Source organism: Myripristis murdjan, chromosome 11 (genome assembly GCF_902150065.1).
Source record: "Myripristis murdjan chromosome 11, fMyrMur1.1, whole genome shotgun sequence".
NCBI lineage: Eukaryota > Metazoa > Chordata > Actinopteri > Holocentriformes > Holocentridae > Myripristis > Myripristis murdjan.
The window spans coordinates 18,154,182-18,168,207 of NC_043990.1; the positions used below are offsets into that span (position 1 = coordinate 18,154,182).

The 14,026-nt window shown below is 43.7% G+C and overlaps 1 protein-coding gene across 2 annotated transcripts in view; it reads right to left on the bottom strand.

Annotated features, from left to right (window-relative positions):
* tinagl1 (tubulointerstitial nephritis antigen-like 1) overlaps positions 1-13,400 on the bottom strand; it is a 30,636-nt gene extending 17,236 nt beyond the window's left edge. The window contains exons 1-3 of one of the 2 annotated variants that reach the window (XM_030064232.1): positions 13,268-13,400; positions 7,162-7,472; positions 4,323-4,389 (exon numbers count right to left, since the gene is read on the bottom strand). In XM_030064232.1, coding sequence (XP_029920092.1) covers positions 4,323-4,389; positions 7,162-7,465 — 371 coding nt within the window. In that variant the 5' untranslated portion in view covers positions 7,466-7,472; positions 13,268-13,400. Of the gene's footprint in view, positions 1-4,322; positions 4,390-7,161; positions 7,473-13,267 lie in introns of those variants that run through there. The other variant, XM_030064233.1, reaches the window with a different exon arrangement.
* Positions 13,401-14,026: the final 626 nt, after the last annotated feature.

The following is a 14,026-nucleotide window of genomic DNA, read 5'->3' on the forward strand; positions in this document are numbered from 1 at the left end:
AATATTGCGGAGCTTGATGAGACAGTCCTCTCTTCTTACTGCTGTAATCATGAAAACATTGTCCCCCTTTTTGGCTTTATACCAGACCATAAACTTCACACTAATTTTTTTTTTTTTTTTTTTTTTTTTTTTACATATTTATATAAACATGCTTTGGGTATGTTGCCTAATTTTTCCCCATTGGTGCTCTCATATTTGCTTTGACTGTAAAAGGCATAATTGTAATTTGTAGGTGTGTTTAAAGTCAGCAAGTGTCCAACACAGACTGGAGGGGAAGCCACTATCTTGTAGAAAAAACAGACCACTGCTTCTAATGTGAATTCAAATGGTCAGTGTAGTCCTCAAAACTACGTTCTAAATGTGCAAACTTTCATATATGTAATTTAGATGGGAAGTTGTGGGAAAGGCTGTCATTTGGACCCTATCCAATGTCAGTACCCTGGTTACACCCCTCGCTGCAGCAGTAAACACACAGTGAAAGGTGAGCTGGCTATGTTATGTGCATCATGTATTATTACTGAACAATGTCTACCACCTCCCTAGAAAGTGTTAGGGAGCGTAAAGATCCCTGGTGAGCATAGCTGGTGCAGGCAGGAGGCGCCGTGTTGCAGATTCGTTGGAACAGATAAGGAGCTGTCAGGGTGCCAAGAGCTCAGGCAGAGGCATTAGGTGGAGATGCCATCAGTGCCGCAAAAGTCCGCCAAGCTTATCACAGCTGCATCCTCAGACGCACACACACAAACATACACAGGAAAGTAAACACAAACATTTTGCATGTTCACTCAGGTGTAAAATTCAAATGCTCTGCTTCCATAAAGCACATGCGGGCCAGCAGCAACACAAGTGAGAGGTTTTGATTTTAACAAACGAAAACGAAAGATGAAGGGTCTGTGCTGAAATTTCCCCCCAGAGAGGTGTGTCCAGCTGGCAGATACAGCTGGTTTTGACTGTGGCTGAGAAATCAAAGTGCAATAACTGAATTAGTCGAGGCTGTGACATTTGCCGCTCTTGGGCCTTTCGTGCACTGATAAAACTGAAATCACAAGGGTCAGCCAAGATGTGGGACGGGCAGATAAGAGGAGGATGAGCAGGAGGGGAGCTTGACCTCTGCTAACGGGAGGCTATGGAGGGAGAGTTAAAGAGGGAGAGCTGCCTGTCGTTTCCAAACGGAAGCCCGGTCCTCCACCCACAGCCCTCCCGCTGAGGGAGATTGAGAACTGGGAGTAAGCACACATGGGAAATTAATAAGTGGAGAAAGTGGAAGTGGGAATGGGAGTGTGCATGGGAGTACAAGGTTGTGTGTGTGTGTGTGTGAATGTGTGTGTGTGTGTGTGTGTGTGTGATAGGCCGTTCCGGAGCTCCCGTGCAGCTTTCGAATGTCTGCGTGCCTTGCTTTCACGGGCGTGTGTGACGGAGTGTGCGTGCATGTGCGTCAGGCTCTTTTGTTTGAGTTTGACAGTGAAAGGGGGAGTTAGCACTTAAACGCTGGTTTCTGGTGTCCTGGAACACTGGAGGCTATTTTTACCAGGGAGTTCATGTTTGCTCAACCCCCACATGTCTGTCCTTAAAAAGAAGCGTTTGGCAGTCAAGGCGCTGCCATTTATCAATGTTGAACTGATTTGTATAGGCCTCTATCTGTGTCCCCATCATGCCCTTAGGTCAAGCCTAATTGGGCTGCAGTGATAAGAGTCATAGCTCAGGCCCATCACACTGACAGAGCACAGTGTGAATTTATGGTGTGGAAAAAATGCACAACAAAATTTTAAAAACAACCAGCTCTATCAACTCCTTTACACCGAGTATGATATACCACACTGCAAAAATCCACCTTTTTTGTTTTTATTGTTTTGGATTCAGGGGTCAAGTCAGAGGAGGTGTGCTAAACCTGAGAGACACGGGGAGCAGATGATTTGAATTGGGGTGGACAGGCTGTTTCTTTGTTTTCATTTAGGTATCTGAGCTTTTTCTGAGAATGACATTAACTTCACATCAGACAAAGCAGTCTTTGCTAATATTTATACTTTTATGCCATTTATTTGCGCCGTACTTGGTGTGAATAGGACATAAAACAGCCACAAGCCTAAAAGTGATGATGTAGAGATCAGTGGGGTCACAGTGGTTTGGGTTGTAGCTGTCAAGAGAAACACCTACTCAGTGTTCTGTATGGTGTGAAAACAAATAATATGGATGTATGAATGGCTGTCAAATCAATATTTGCCCCAAAGTGTGCACTGTGCATGTTCACACACACACACACACACACACACACACACACACACGCCTGCGCTATTTGTTAGAAGTAGAGGCACATACTAAATCACACACAGTCTTTGAGGAAGAGGTAATGACAGGGATGTGAGAAACCACTGTGGAGGACAGGTGAGGAATTCAGTTTCCCTCTTTCCGCCCTCACTCACTTGACCTCCTCCCTCTCCCGTTTCCCTCCCTCCTCCCACTCTCTCCTCCAGTCATTCAAGAACTGTTTTACATCTCCTTGACAGCCACCCATATCATGCAAAGAGATGACAACAGCCACATCGAGTCTGTCCGGGGTACAGAAGGCCAAGTGGATAAAAGACTGGTCATGATGGCTGAGCTGGCGTGCCATATTTAGAAACTCTTAGCCTCTTGTCAGGGTCATAAACTCAAATGTCATTTGTAAAACCCACCAGCAGTATAGCCCCGAGATGGACAAACATAAGTCAAGGAGATCTAGTGTGAGGAGTAAAAACATCTTAAATGGCTGAGCTCCGAATTACAATTTCCAGGGCCAATTTTATGGAGCGTGGATCTACATAAAGGTTGTACACTCTGAGCAGATAGGAAGCTCAAAAGCCTGAGGTCTGTTTTGGTTCTGTTTAATTTTACGTGCTACTCAGTGGGGGTTATAGGAGAGGCCCATGGGGGAAGAAATTCAGAGTTACACTGCCACTGCTCCTCCCCCTCCTCCTGGGACAGACTGCCAAGCCAAACAGCAAAATAAAGAATCACCTCACTGGCCTCATCAGATGACTAAGACCCTGAGCAACAGATGTTCAAGATGTGTTAATTTTAGCATCAAAACCATTCTGCATAGCATTTTGTCTCAGCATGATTGTGCACACAAAAGTAACATTCAGTGAACATTTAAAGCAAAACGGAGCAGTTTATGAGGATATGCAGGTACACAAGGAAATATGTAATATTAACAGGGCTTGAGGATAGAGGTTATGGACATGAGTAGCATCTGATGCTGACATAAACACTTTTGGCTCCATTTTAACAATATGAGCTCATGGCCTGAAGAGCATGGTGCGAGTGCATTTAGGGCATGTCCAAGTCCATTTTTGCTATTTTAACACCGGAAAAAAAGGGTGGTTGCCGCAGGTGCATGATTCAAAAGGGTTTCACTTGCTCGATTAATTAATCATGGGTGTGTTTTGGGCATTGCCAGGTGAGGAAGAACGCTTCTCTACAGAGGAAACAGATCTGCAAGTGCAGCATCATCTCTGGCAACAGCAGGACTCCACTAAAGCTCATTGAGGTGAAGCAGGCATCCCTGTGTGTGTGTGTCGAGAGAGTGTACGCACGTTGGCACCCGATTGTGTGTGTGTGCCTCATTATCTTGATAATGCATAAAGTAACAGTGAAAACTGTGCCATTAACTAGTTTTTGTTGGTCAATAGCACCAATAGTGCTCTTTCAACTGCCCCAACATAGCAATGCACCTGTTCACAGCTCATTTTAAGACCAACACATGGGCACGAAGATGGGTACCAGTGCATTTGTAACATGGCTGCTGGACTGGAAATTGACAACTGCCTCAGTTTGAAAATCACAAAGACACTTGCGTCGTGCTTGGCATTGCTTTGCATCGGGTGTAAGATTGGGCCCATTGTCTGACACGGCTAAAGCTGTGGGCTGCTCTCACATCTCCAGACTAGTTAATTTCACTGAATGCACATATTCATACCCTCCCCAACACCCTCGTTACTGCAACACATTGCTGTTACTGATAAATAGATAGGAGGATGAAGATGAAGAGGGGGAAGTTCGAGAAATGTGTCTCTTGTCAAAGGGGACGCTGTGTGTGTGTGTGTGTGTGTGTGTGTGTGTGTGTGTGTATATATATGCATGTGTGGGCATATTGTGCATTTGTACATGCGTGCAATTGCAAGTGTGGACATATGAGGATCATTTATAGGAGGATGACGTGATCACTGCAAGGATTCCAAAACATGAAAAGACTGAAAAGGGAAAAGTAAAACAAGAGGGCAGAGAAAAAAGGACAGGTGGATGTTAGATAAAGCTGAAATGCAGGGAGGAGAGAAGGGTTCACATACCATAAGTTGCAGTTCTCCTTGTATGTTTGGCCTGTGAAGAACCTGTGTCCGTTTCTTTCGCAGGTGCCTGAGAGGAGACGGAGAAAAGGCAAATTTTAATTCATAGGCTGGCAAAACAGTCACAGAAGGCAGCGGGAGAGGATTTGATGAATGACAAAGATGCTGCTGCTGCTAACAAAAAAAGTCATATGCAGACATACACACAGGCACACACACATACACATCTAACATAATACAGAAGCCATCTCCTTTCTATTCTCTCTCTCTTTCTCCCTATCTCTCTCTCACGCTGGCCGAACTCCCTCACCACCCACCAGGACTGAAAGCGTTAACAGTAGCTCCCTGTCAGTAGGCGGGTGTGTATGTGCAGTGTGTGTGTGTGTGTGCGCGCGCGTGTGCACATGTGAGGCCTAAGGAACTCTGAGCTCCAGTAATCCAGTGTAGGAATGTGGCGTTAGCTTCTTTCCAGGCTTCCCAGGCCTCTTGGGCCCTCGTCATGCTCTAACCAGCTTAACCACCGCTCTGCCACCTCCACACACATCGAGGGGAAGGGGCACAGAACTACATCGATTATGCCCATCGCTAGCCACCCCAGAAATATGTAGACCTCTGTGAACTCAGCAAGGGGGATCAATTCTAATTAATATTCCCTAACTGAGCTGACGAAGGAAAACGATGAGCTCGCATGGACTATCCTCGCTTAGTGACTGACTTTGATAGAGGTGTACAGTTTTAATATTTACAGTGCAAAGCGTTATTACGATGGATTTCATGTGGACTTTAGGGCATGAGCTGATGAGGAATGTTTCCACTGGTGTTAGAGCGGAGGCCTGACGCAGATACGTGATTTATGGCGGGGATTCTCAGATACCCATCCTCCCCTCACAGCTGTCTCACCCAATCCATCACAACTCTATCAGGACAGTAGAACTGACACCCTGAGATTAGTGAATTGCAGGGGATGTGATACAGTGAGGACTCTGTTGAACGGACTTCATGAAATGGGTGAACATGATCTGGGTGTTGCACCTTTAATACTGGATGATGATGAGTTATAAAGTAGAACTAAAAGCTTGCGTAATCTGGCTTGGACTTATAATTAAAATACAGAATATAGAGATATAATATGCACATAACGTGATGTGACGTAACGAAACATGTATTTGATTGCTAAAGGGAAACAAAGGGAGTCATTGGATATGTAGAGAAATACAATATAATATAAGCAAATAATGACAATTAAACATCAACTGTCTTCGTCATGCTAATACAGAATTCCTCTTGGCCCAAGAAAAAACTCTCTCTGCTTGTTGAGAGGATAAAAGATTTACAAAGCTTTACAGCTGTACAACTTTATTGTCTGTGAATATCATCAGATTGTTTTCTGCGGCTGACAACATAATGAACAGTATCCTGCTGAAAAAAGAATTGAGTATTCAAGCATATATGAAACAATCTGTGAATGGACGGCAGCTGTAGAGGGAGAAAAAGGACCTATTGTAAAAAAAAAAAAAAAATGTACCTCTTTCCTTTTGAAGTGCCAAGTCTTTCCTCAAGGCTGTGTGACTGTGGTATTGTGTGTGTGTGTGTGTGTGTGTGTGTGTGTGTGTGTGTGTGTATGCACGTGCACTCGCTTGCACACGCACTCACTTGAACACGCACACAGTGTTTGCACATGCCTCCCTGTGTGTGTGTGTGTGTGTTTGTGTGTGTGTCCCAGCTCAAGGCTCCCTGCCTTGTCGTCCAGTGAACACATACCTGCAGGGACCTCTGTGCCTCCTCCTGTCTCCCATCCTGCACCCGTTGTCTCTCTCTCCCTCCCTCCACATAGCCCACATTCTTTCTCCTGACCTCCATTCATCCCTCCATCCTCCCCTCCTCCCTCTGTCTGGCCTAATAAGAAGCCTACTGTTCCCTGCTCCATTCTCAGGTAGAGAATAGAGCACAAACTGTGCCACTGGCAAATTTTACACCTCCTCACTTGAGCAAATACACTACAGTGAGGCTGGGAGTCTTTTACTTAACAATGATTCAGTTTGAATTATAGCTCACTAGTTTGATTTAGGAATTATTTTTTTTCTCTGGTTTGGAACAATTGAATAAGTTGTGATTCAAGTCAACATTCAATACAAAAAAATTGCTATTTGTGGTAACGGATTGGTTCTTTATTTAAGAAGCGTGAGTCAAGCTGAAGTGATTCAGCTGAAACCATCATATTTATCGAGGCTTTGATGCAGTGCAATAGCTGCACCCCTAATAAGGAGACTAATCTTGGTCATCCTGGTCTCCCCTCTTCATATTTTGGGACATTTAAGACGTTTCTTTCTCATGTGGGACGAGGGTGATTTCAACTGTGATTCATGCTCAGGTCTGAGGCCTGTCTCTGAGCCAGGCTGTGCTGCAGTGTGGTCCAACAAGGCAGCCTGACTGAACTGACTGTGACAGGCCCACACACACACCTACAAAACACACTCATGCACATGCAAACACTACTAACCCCCCTCTACACACACACACACACACATACACACTCATGCTGGCTTAGGTCACTTTTGAGGACATTACATAGACTTACATTAATTTCCTGGAGACTTAACCTAACCCTAACCATAACAACAAGATGCCTAACCTTAACCACTGACCCAGAAATCAGCTTTTTCCCAGTCGGGGACATGGCTTTTGTCCCCAATTACACAAGTCATCCCCAATTAACTGGTTTTTAGCCTGACATGTGTCCCCAAAAATTCAGCTAAGTCAGACAGAATCACACACACACACACACACACACATACACTCTCCTCTACACTGCAGTCTTTCACACACACTCACACATACTCACCAATAAAGGGCGGCGCTACGCCCAGGCAGTGCCCCCAGAAGTCGGGGCAGCAGTCGGAGACAGTGCGGTTGCAGAACAGGTCGCAGTAGCAGATGGTGTCCAGGTAGGGCACGGTGCACAGGTCGTCCCTGCCAGGGCAGCAGCCTCCTCTCCTCTGGCAGTAGGAGCCAAACGGGTCCCTGATGCCGCCCATGTGTAGCGGGCTGGCAAGCTCCCTCTTGGTCCTTCTGGACAGGATCCTGTCTGCAGTTCCCTGTTCCACCACCAGGAGCAGCACCGCTACAGCCAACAGGAGGAGCTTCATATTGAATCTGTTGGAAGAAGCAGACAACATGTATTTGTTTGTTTTAATGAGAAAAAAAAAACAATAGAATATAGGATAGGTAATGCTATATTAGCCATGTCCTGCTGCACTTTAGTACAATTATAAATCATTTCATGAAAGTTGGCCTGGTGTTTCAAAGAAGCAGACACAGTCCAAAAAGCCTGAGTCATGGTTTTGTGGCTGACATACGGCACACTTCACAGGAAGAAAGGTGAAGAGGTTTCAGTGTGAGTGGCATAAGTAGGGTATGAACACACACACACACACACACACACACACACACACACACACACGCACACACACTCAAAGTGGAGTCTAAACTGAGTTGGCAGCAACGCCCAAACAGAAGCCAACACGATCCTTGGCCTTTTTTCTACCAGCCAAGAGAACAGCAGCTAAATTAAAAAAAAAAAAAAAAAAAAAAAAAAAATACACAGCAAAAGTTCAATGGAAAACAAATTCATGATTTGTGATAAAAACACAGTTCTTTAGATGTTGCATGATATAGGCTACTGTATCGTGAGGTCATTAGAGGTCTTGGAAAAAACGGCCAGTTCTTAAGATTTTTTGTTGTCAGATTTCAGCAGTTCCTCTCAGCCAAGACTTTCATGTATCCATATCAATCCCAGGGGTCCAAACAACTTTAATACTTTCTTTTGATTGCACGCCTCTTACATATTTTGCAGTCTTTGACTTTTGTCTTTGAGCTGTGGCCTTTCTCAAGACTCTATTTTGCAGCTTTCTTTTCATTTTTTTTTTTTTAAATCTATGACTGCGGATATTTACCACCGCTGAGGCTGTTATTATTTTCAGCCAGAAAGAACTGCTTACATGTCAGTGACAAGCTGCACTATATTAGCTCTATTATGTGATATTTCACTGTTTATCTAAGAGGGACACGCCAGTGCAGTAATCCAGCACAAGGGAGGCGACGCTATCATCCAAGATTACAATGCTATCACAGTGACGGAAATAAAGTAAGTTCCTGCTGTCAGGGCTGATCTGTCACACCAGGAGAAACCTGACTGGACTGAGCAGACACGCACACACACACACACACACACACACACACACACACACACACACACACACACACACACACACACACACACACACACACACAAAACATCTCCACCGGACAAACTGCTGTAATGTATTTACAGACTTCAAACATAATTAGGTTTATCTAAATATACAACATCATGCATGAGCAAAGTAAAAGAGGAGAGGGAGACACAGAGGGAGAGGAAACACACTCTGTAAGTGCACATGCAGCAGAGACACACAGGCGCTGATAACAGGGTCACACTTGTGTTGCAGTTGTTGACTCTGACGTCACTCTGCTCAGTCCAGAGAAGACGTGGGTACAACACTGACATTAGTATTTGCTGGTAAATACATTGCAGATAATGAGGTGGAGCATTTCATGAGATTCTACCAAAAAAAAAAAAAAGGCCATGAATAAAAACTGAGAGAAATGCATTAAAGGAACATTACACCATTTCTATCACCTGGTGTCTCATTGGTGACCAGCACAATTATTTTGAGTCTTTTTTCACTAATTTGAGCATGACGATGTAAAAGTCACCGTGGTCACCGTGTGTTAATGTGTGTGTTTGTGCAAACTGTTCAGGTTCCAACTCGTTTATGTTATGTTATGTCTTTTGTCCTTGCAGATGTTGCACTTTGTTTTCCTACCTCTTGCAGAAGCCATTCACAATTCATTGTCCTCTGGGATGAAAAACATCTTCCACAGAGTTGAAAAATGCCTGAGGAAGGTCACCCCTCATGTTAGACATGCTGCCCTTATTAATTTGTCAAAAAGTCTTTGCTTTTTTGTGTCTTTTGTTTTTGTACTCCCAAAAAACAATCCTGCTTTACTGTCGCCTTATAAATGATATTGTCTTATCTTTTTATTTATGGCACAACTGTTGGTGGAGCCAGCACATTAATTGAAACTAAATTTGGCAAGAAATGATATTTAATTTAAAATGACGGAAAATAAGGAAATGTATTGTATCTAATTAGATATGGCACGCATATAAAAATGATTGACGGTAATGAAAAATACTTGTGGACGCTAATGAAAAGGCTGTAACTCAAAATTAGACTTGCATTGTCCTTCGACTAGTCATCCACATATTCAGCTGAGACACGGGTCATTCCCCAGGGCATCTTGTGCACTCGCATGTTACACTTCTCATTAACATCTTCAACAGCCAGGATTAATGGTGTGTGTGTGTGTGTGTGTGTGTGTGTGTGTGTGTGTGTGTGTGTGTGTATACACTAGCAATCTCAACTCTCACTCTCAACACAGGCCAAACAAGAACCAAACAATCAGTCACGTGTAAGTATGTTTGTGTGTGCCAGTGTGTGTATGCAGGTTGGTCTCTGGTTACGGGATGAGGGAACACAAGTGGGGCCGGACAAAGGTGGGGGGTTGGCCACTTCTTACATAAATAGCGTCATTAATTATCCAATCAGGCCTCAGAGCACAATAGACGCTCTGCACATAAAGCCCAGCTCCGGAAAGGATCTTTGCTGTTCTGTTTTCTGCATGACTGTGCCTTTAGTTGTAATGCATACACACACACACACACACACACACACACACGCAAAACACGCAGGCATATGGCAGCATGGGCAGGTCTCCTCTTTTACACAAGTGTTTTGTTGTGGCAGACTTGGAACAGCAGTGCAATAAAACACCCACCACAGTCTGCTAAACGAGCTGCCGAGGCCTCAGGGTCAAACGGCGAAGGGTGTGAAAAACCTCAGCGCTGATGATAATAATGTTGTCTGCCGACTGCAAGCGCTCATCAGCAGCTTCCTCATGCACCCTGCAGCACCAAGAGCCTACAAGTTTTACTCTGTATACTGCAAAAAAGCTTCATGTTAACACATCATTTTGCCTCATATTCAGTGTTAAAATTCTGTTTTATTTAAGTCACTTTCACGCCCAATAGTCTGTTTGCATGGTCCAGATTAACACGTTTGATACATTTTTACTATTTCCATGTAATTTGGTTGGCTTTCATAGAGCTCAGATAAAAGGTATTTAACCCAAAGTGACATGCTCGCTTCTTATTGGTCAGAAAGGAAAGCAAGTAATTCTCTTATGTGTCAATATATTAGCCATCTTAAAATAAAATTTAAAAAAAAAAAAAAATCAAACAAAACAGTAAAAGACAATTCTTATGTTTTTTCTGATAGCACATGAATGCAGCAGAAGGACGTACAAACAATAACATGGACCTTAAAGTTTATTACATTCATCTTCATTTTGCTTGCACATCATAGGAAGATCAATGGGTTTGGGAAGATTAACAAAAAAAATCGTGAGAAACTGATCAAGTCTGACTGGTGAAGAAACCAGCAGCGTTGAAATGCTGGAGATACTACAGCGGATTCTTCATCATGACGAAGACCAACCAGGTACAGCAGGTCATAAACTCCTTTCTCAACCCACAGTTGCCAGTGTTGGTGCAGTTACCTTTCTCACTTCAAATGAACCCCTCCAGAGTTTGCTTGGAACCGACCTGAGACCACCTCTTTCAAGAAATTTTGGCATGCAGTTAGGGAGTTGTCACTGACCCAAAGGAACAGCACCAAGGGGGAAAACACACCAGAGTTCGATTCAACCGGACTAAACAGTGCAGTGCACTTTACAGGGCCTTTTTTTCCCAGTTTTTATCCCAGAGCCGTTGCTGCCTTGAATGCTGCTAAAAACTAAAACTAACTTATGTGCTACACATGAATGTGACATTCATTCTTTTAAGTGCAATACATGGAGCTAACATTATTTATTATTAATATATTATTATTTACAGTATGTGTAGTTTTTTTTTTTTATCTTTTCATCTCTTTTACTCATGCACCAAAGGATTGCATTCAATTTTGTTGTACTTGTACAATGACAATAAAGATTCTATTCTATTGTATTCTTGCAAAATACAAATACAAATACTTTTAAACAAGGGAGAATGAGGCATATGAACCCAATAAAATGACACTTGATTAAAAAATAGATAAGTAAATCTGGAAACAGGTTGATTAGCACTGGAAACAAGGGGAATTATCTTATCCACTCACGAAAAAAACAAGATTTAAGAACTAGTAAGAGACTAAATGACTTGCCAGCATGAAGATTTTTATAGTGCACTGCTCTCCTGATCGCTTAAAAATACAGAACTGTATGTCTCTCTCTGGTGCAGTTTTCAGCTGAAGGAAGTTCACCGTGGTGATTCTATGATGTTACTCTTCTGTGAAATTGTCTTGTTTTTATATGTTTGAAGCCAAACTTTTGTAATATCTCAGTATTTCAAAGGCATTAACAAAATTAGGTAAATAAGCTCCTGAAATGTGTATCAGCTGCGAGACAATAAACACAGCAGCCCTGAGTACATAATGCACTGATGTTCCAGCTCTTTTTAAGCTTCATTTTGAAACAAGGGTCCTGGGGTTTCACTCTTGATTATATTACAGAGGCTGCCATATGGCCCTTGGCTGCTGCAGACAGCTGTAGCCAAGCTACTGATCCCACACAGGACAGATGAAGCCTCAGCATGTGCAGCCCGCCATACACACCCCACACACACCCACACACAATTATGTTTGTGAGCACACAAAAGCACATACACATGCACAACTGAATGCAAATATTGAAGCGCACACACACATGTATGCATATTACACACATTGTACTTCAAAAGACATTACACACACACATCATATACAGGGAACAGCCCATAATATCAGAGCTGGTTCTTTATCACAGCTCCATTCAGACCAGACTGAGTCAGAGGGGCAGGACAATGACCACCACCTCATCTTGGGATGGGGTTCACCACTGTGTGTGTGTGTGTGTGTGTGTGTGTGTGTGTGTGGAGTGACTGATTATGTCACACACACTCACACACACACACACAGTTCTTTCTTTATTAAGTTTGCCCACTTACACACACACTGTGACCCACTCCTTCACCTTCTTCTTTCACACATATATAAAAGAGCCACAGCTGAACTTTGAAACTGCCATTACTGCACAGCCTGCCCGATAAATCAAGCAGCCTGAGTCAGTGTGTCTGTCTAAAAGCCTTTTCAGCCCAGAGGAGAAATCCAGAGTGTCACACAGTCCTTGACTTTTATCTGTTCGGCTCTGCTTTTAAAACAAGTCAAGGCTTCAGAGAGCACGGCACACTTCTAATACTGTACAGGTGTCCAATAAAAGCCTGGCCCACAACAGGTGAATGGGGGATTACCCTTCTTGATGTATTATCAGCCTTATCATGATTACACAAGGGGAAGGGAGCAGCCACACACACACATTGGACTCAATAACCTCTTGAACAAATCTCACAAGTCTGCCGCTCATTCACTGCACAGTGCCGATTAGGAGTTTCACATATTCTCAAATGTATTAATATCATCTTTGTCAGTATCACTGTGTCATACAAACCCACACCTAGAAGGTAAATATGTCCTAACAGCACCACAAGGTGACTTGAATAATTGCTGCAGCCATGGCTAAAGAAGGCAAAACCTCAATAATTATGCACAGACAAAAGAATTAAGTCTAATTTGAGGAAACTGTTATGATCACCATTGTGAAAAAGTTTGTGATTCATGATTTTTTTGGGTAATGTGTGTATACTGCATGCTATGCTATGACATGCTACCTGCACCTGCCTGGAATTTGGCAAAAAGAAAGAAAGACACGGAGAAGGAGGGAGGGAGAGGGAGGTTGTTGAAAAGTGAAGAGAGGAATAAAAGTTTGCTTACCTTGAGCTGTGAGGAAACTCTGGTAATCCGACAAAACTGCAGCCCGGTGTTGATATGTTGTTGCTCAGGAACTCATTCACAGGTAGAGAGGGCTTAGCAGGGGGGGAAAAAATCAGTGTCCCTGTTCTCAGTTTCTCACTCTCACAGGACTCTGCTCTGTCAGCCCCTGCCTTCTCTATATACAGGCAGGCAGCAAGGGCTAACCACTCCTCCCGACCCCCCTTCACTCATTCACTCCCCTTCTCCAGCCTGTCCCCTGCTTCACTGCCTCCTGCCTCAATCTGTGCTCTCTCACTCTCTCTCTCTCTCACTCACACACACACACACACACTTTTTCCCCTCTCACTCCCATAGGTTTTTACTTTATATCTACTTTCTTTCCCCTATCACTTTGGAGCCTCCAGTCTGGAAGTGAAATATTAAAAGGCAGTGGTTTTGTCTTGAACACCTCTCCCCTCTCTCGCTCTATCTCTCCACTCTCACTTTCACAAGCAGCAGCCAGAGAGGTTTCCTCTTCTTTATCTGTGGCTTTTTCCCTGTGTGATCTCACTCAAGGGTCATCTACTTGTTTCTCTTTGGCAGAGTGGCACGGCCCTGACCTCCTGTCTTCCATCTAGTGGCCGGGGCGAGGACTTCACCTCAGTCGGAGCGGTAACGGGACGGCCCGAGGACCTCCCAGCTTCTAGAAATTCTCTGCCTCGCCTCTAGGGGCAAAAGACTGGCACGCAGCTCAGGGAGGCCAGGCACACTAAATGCATA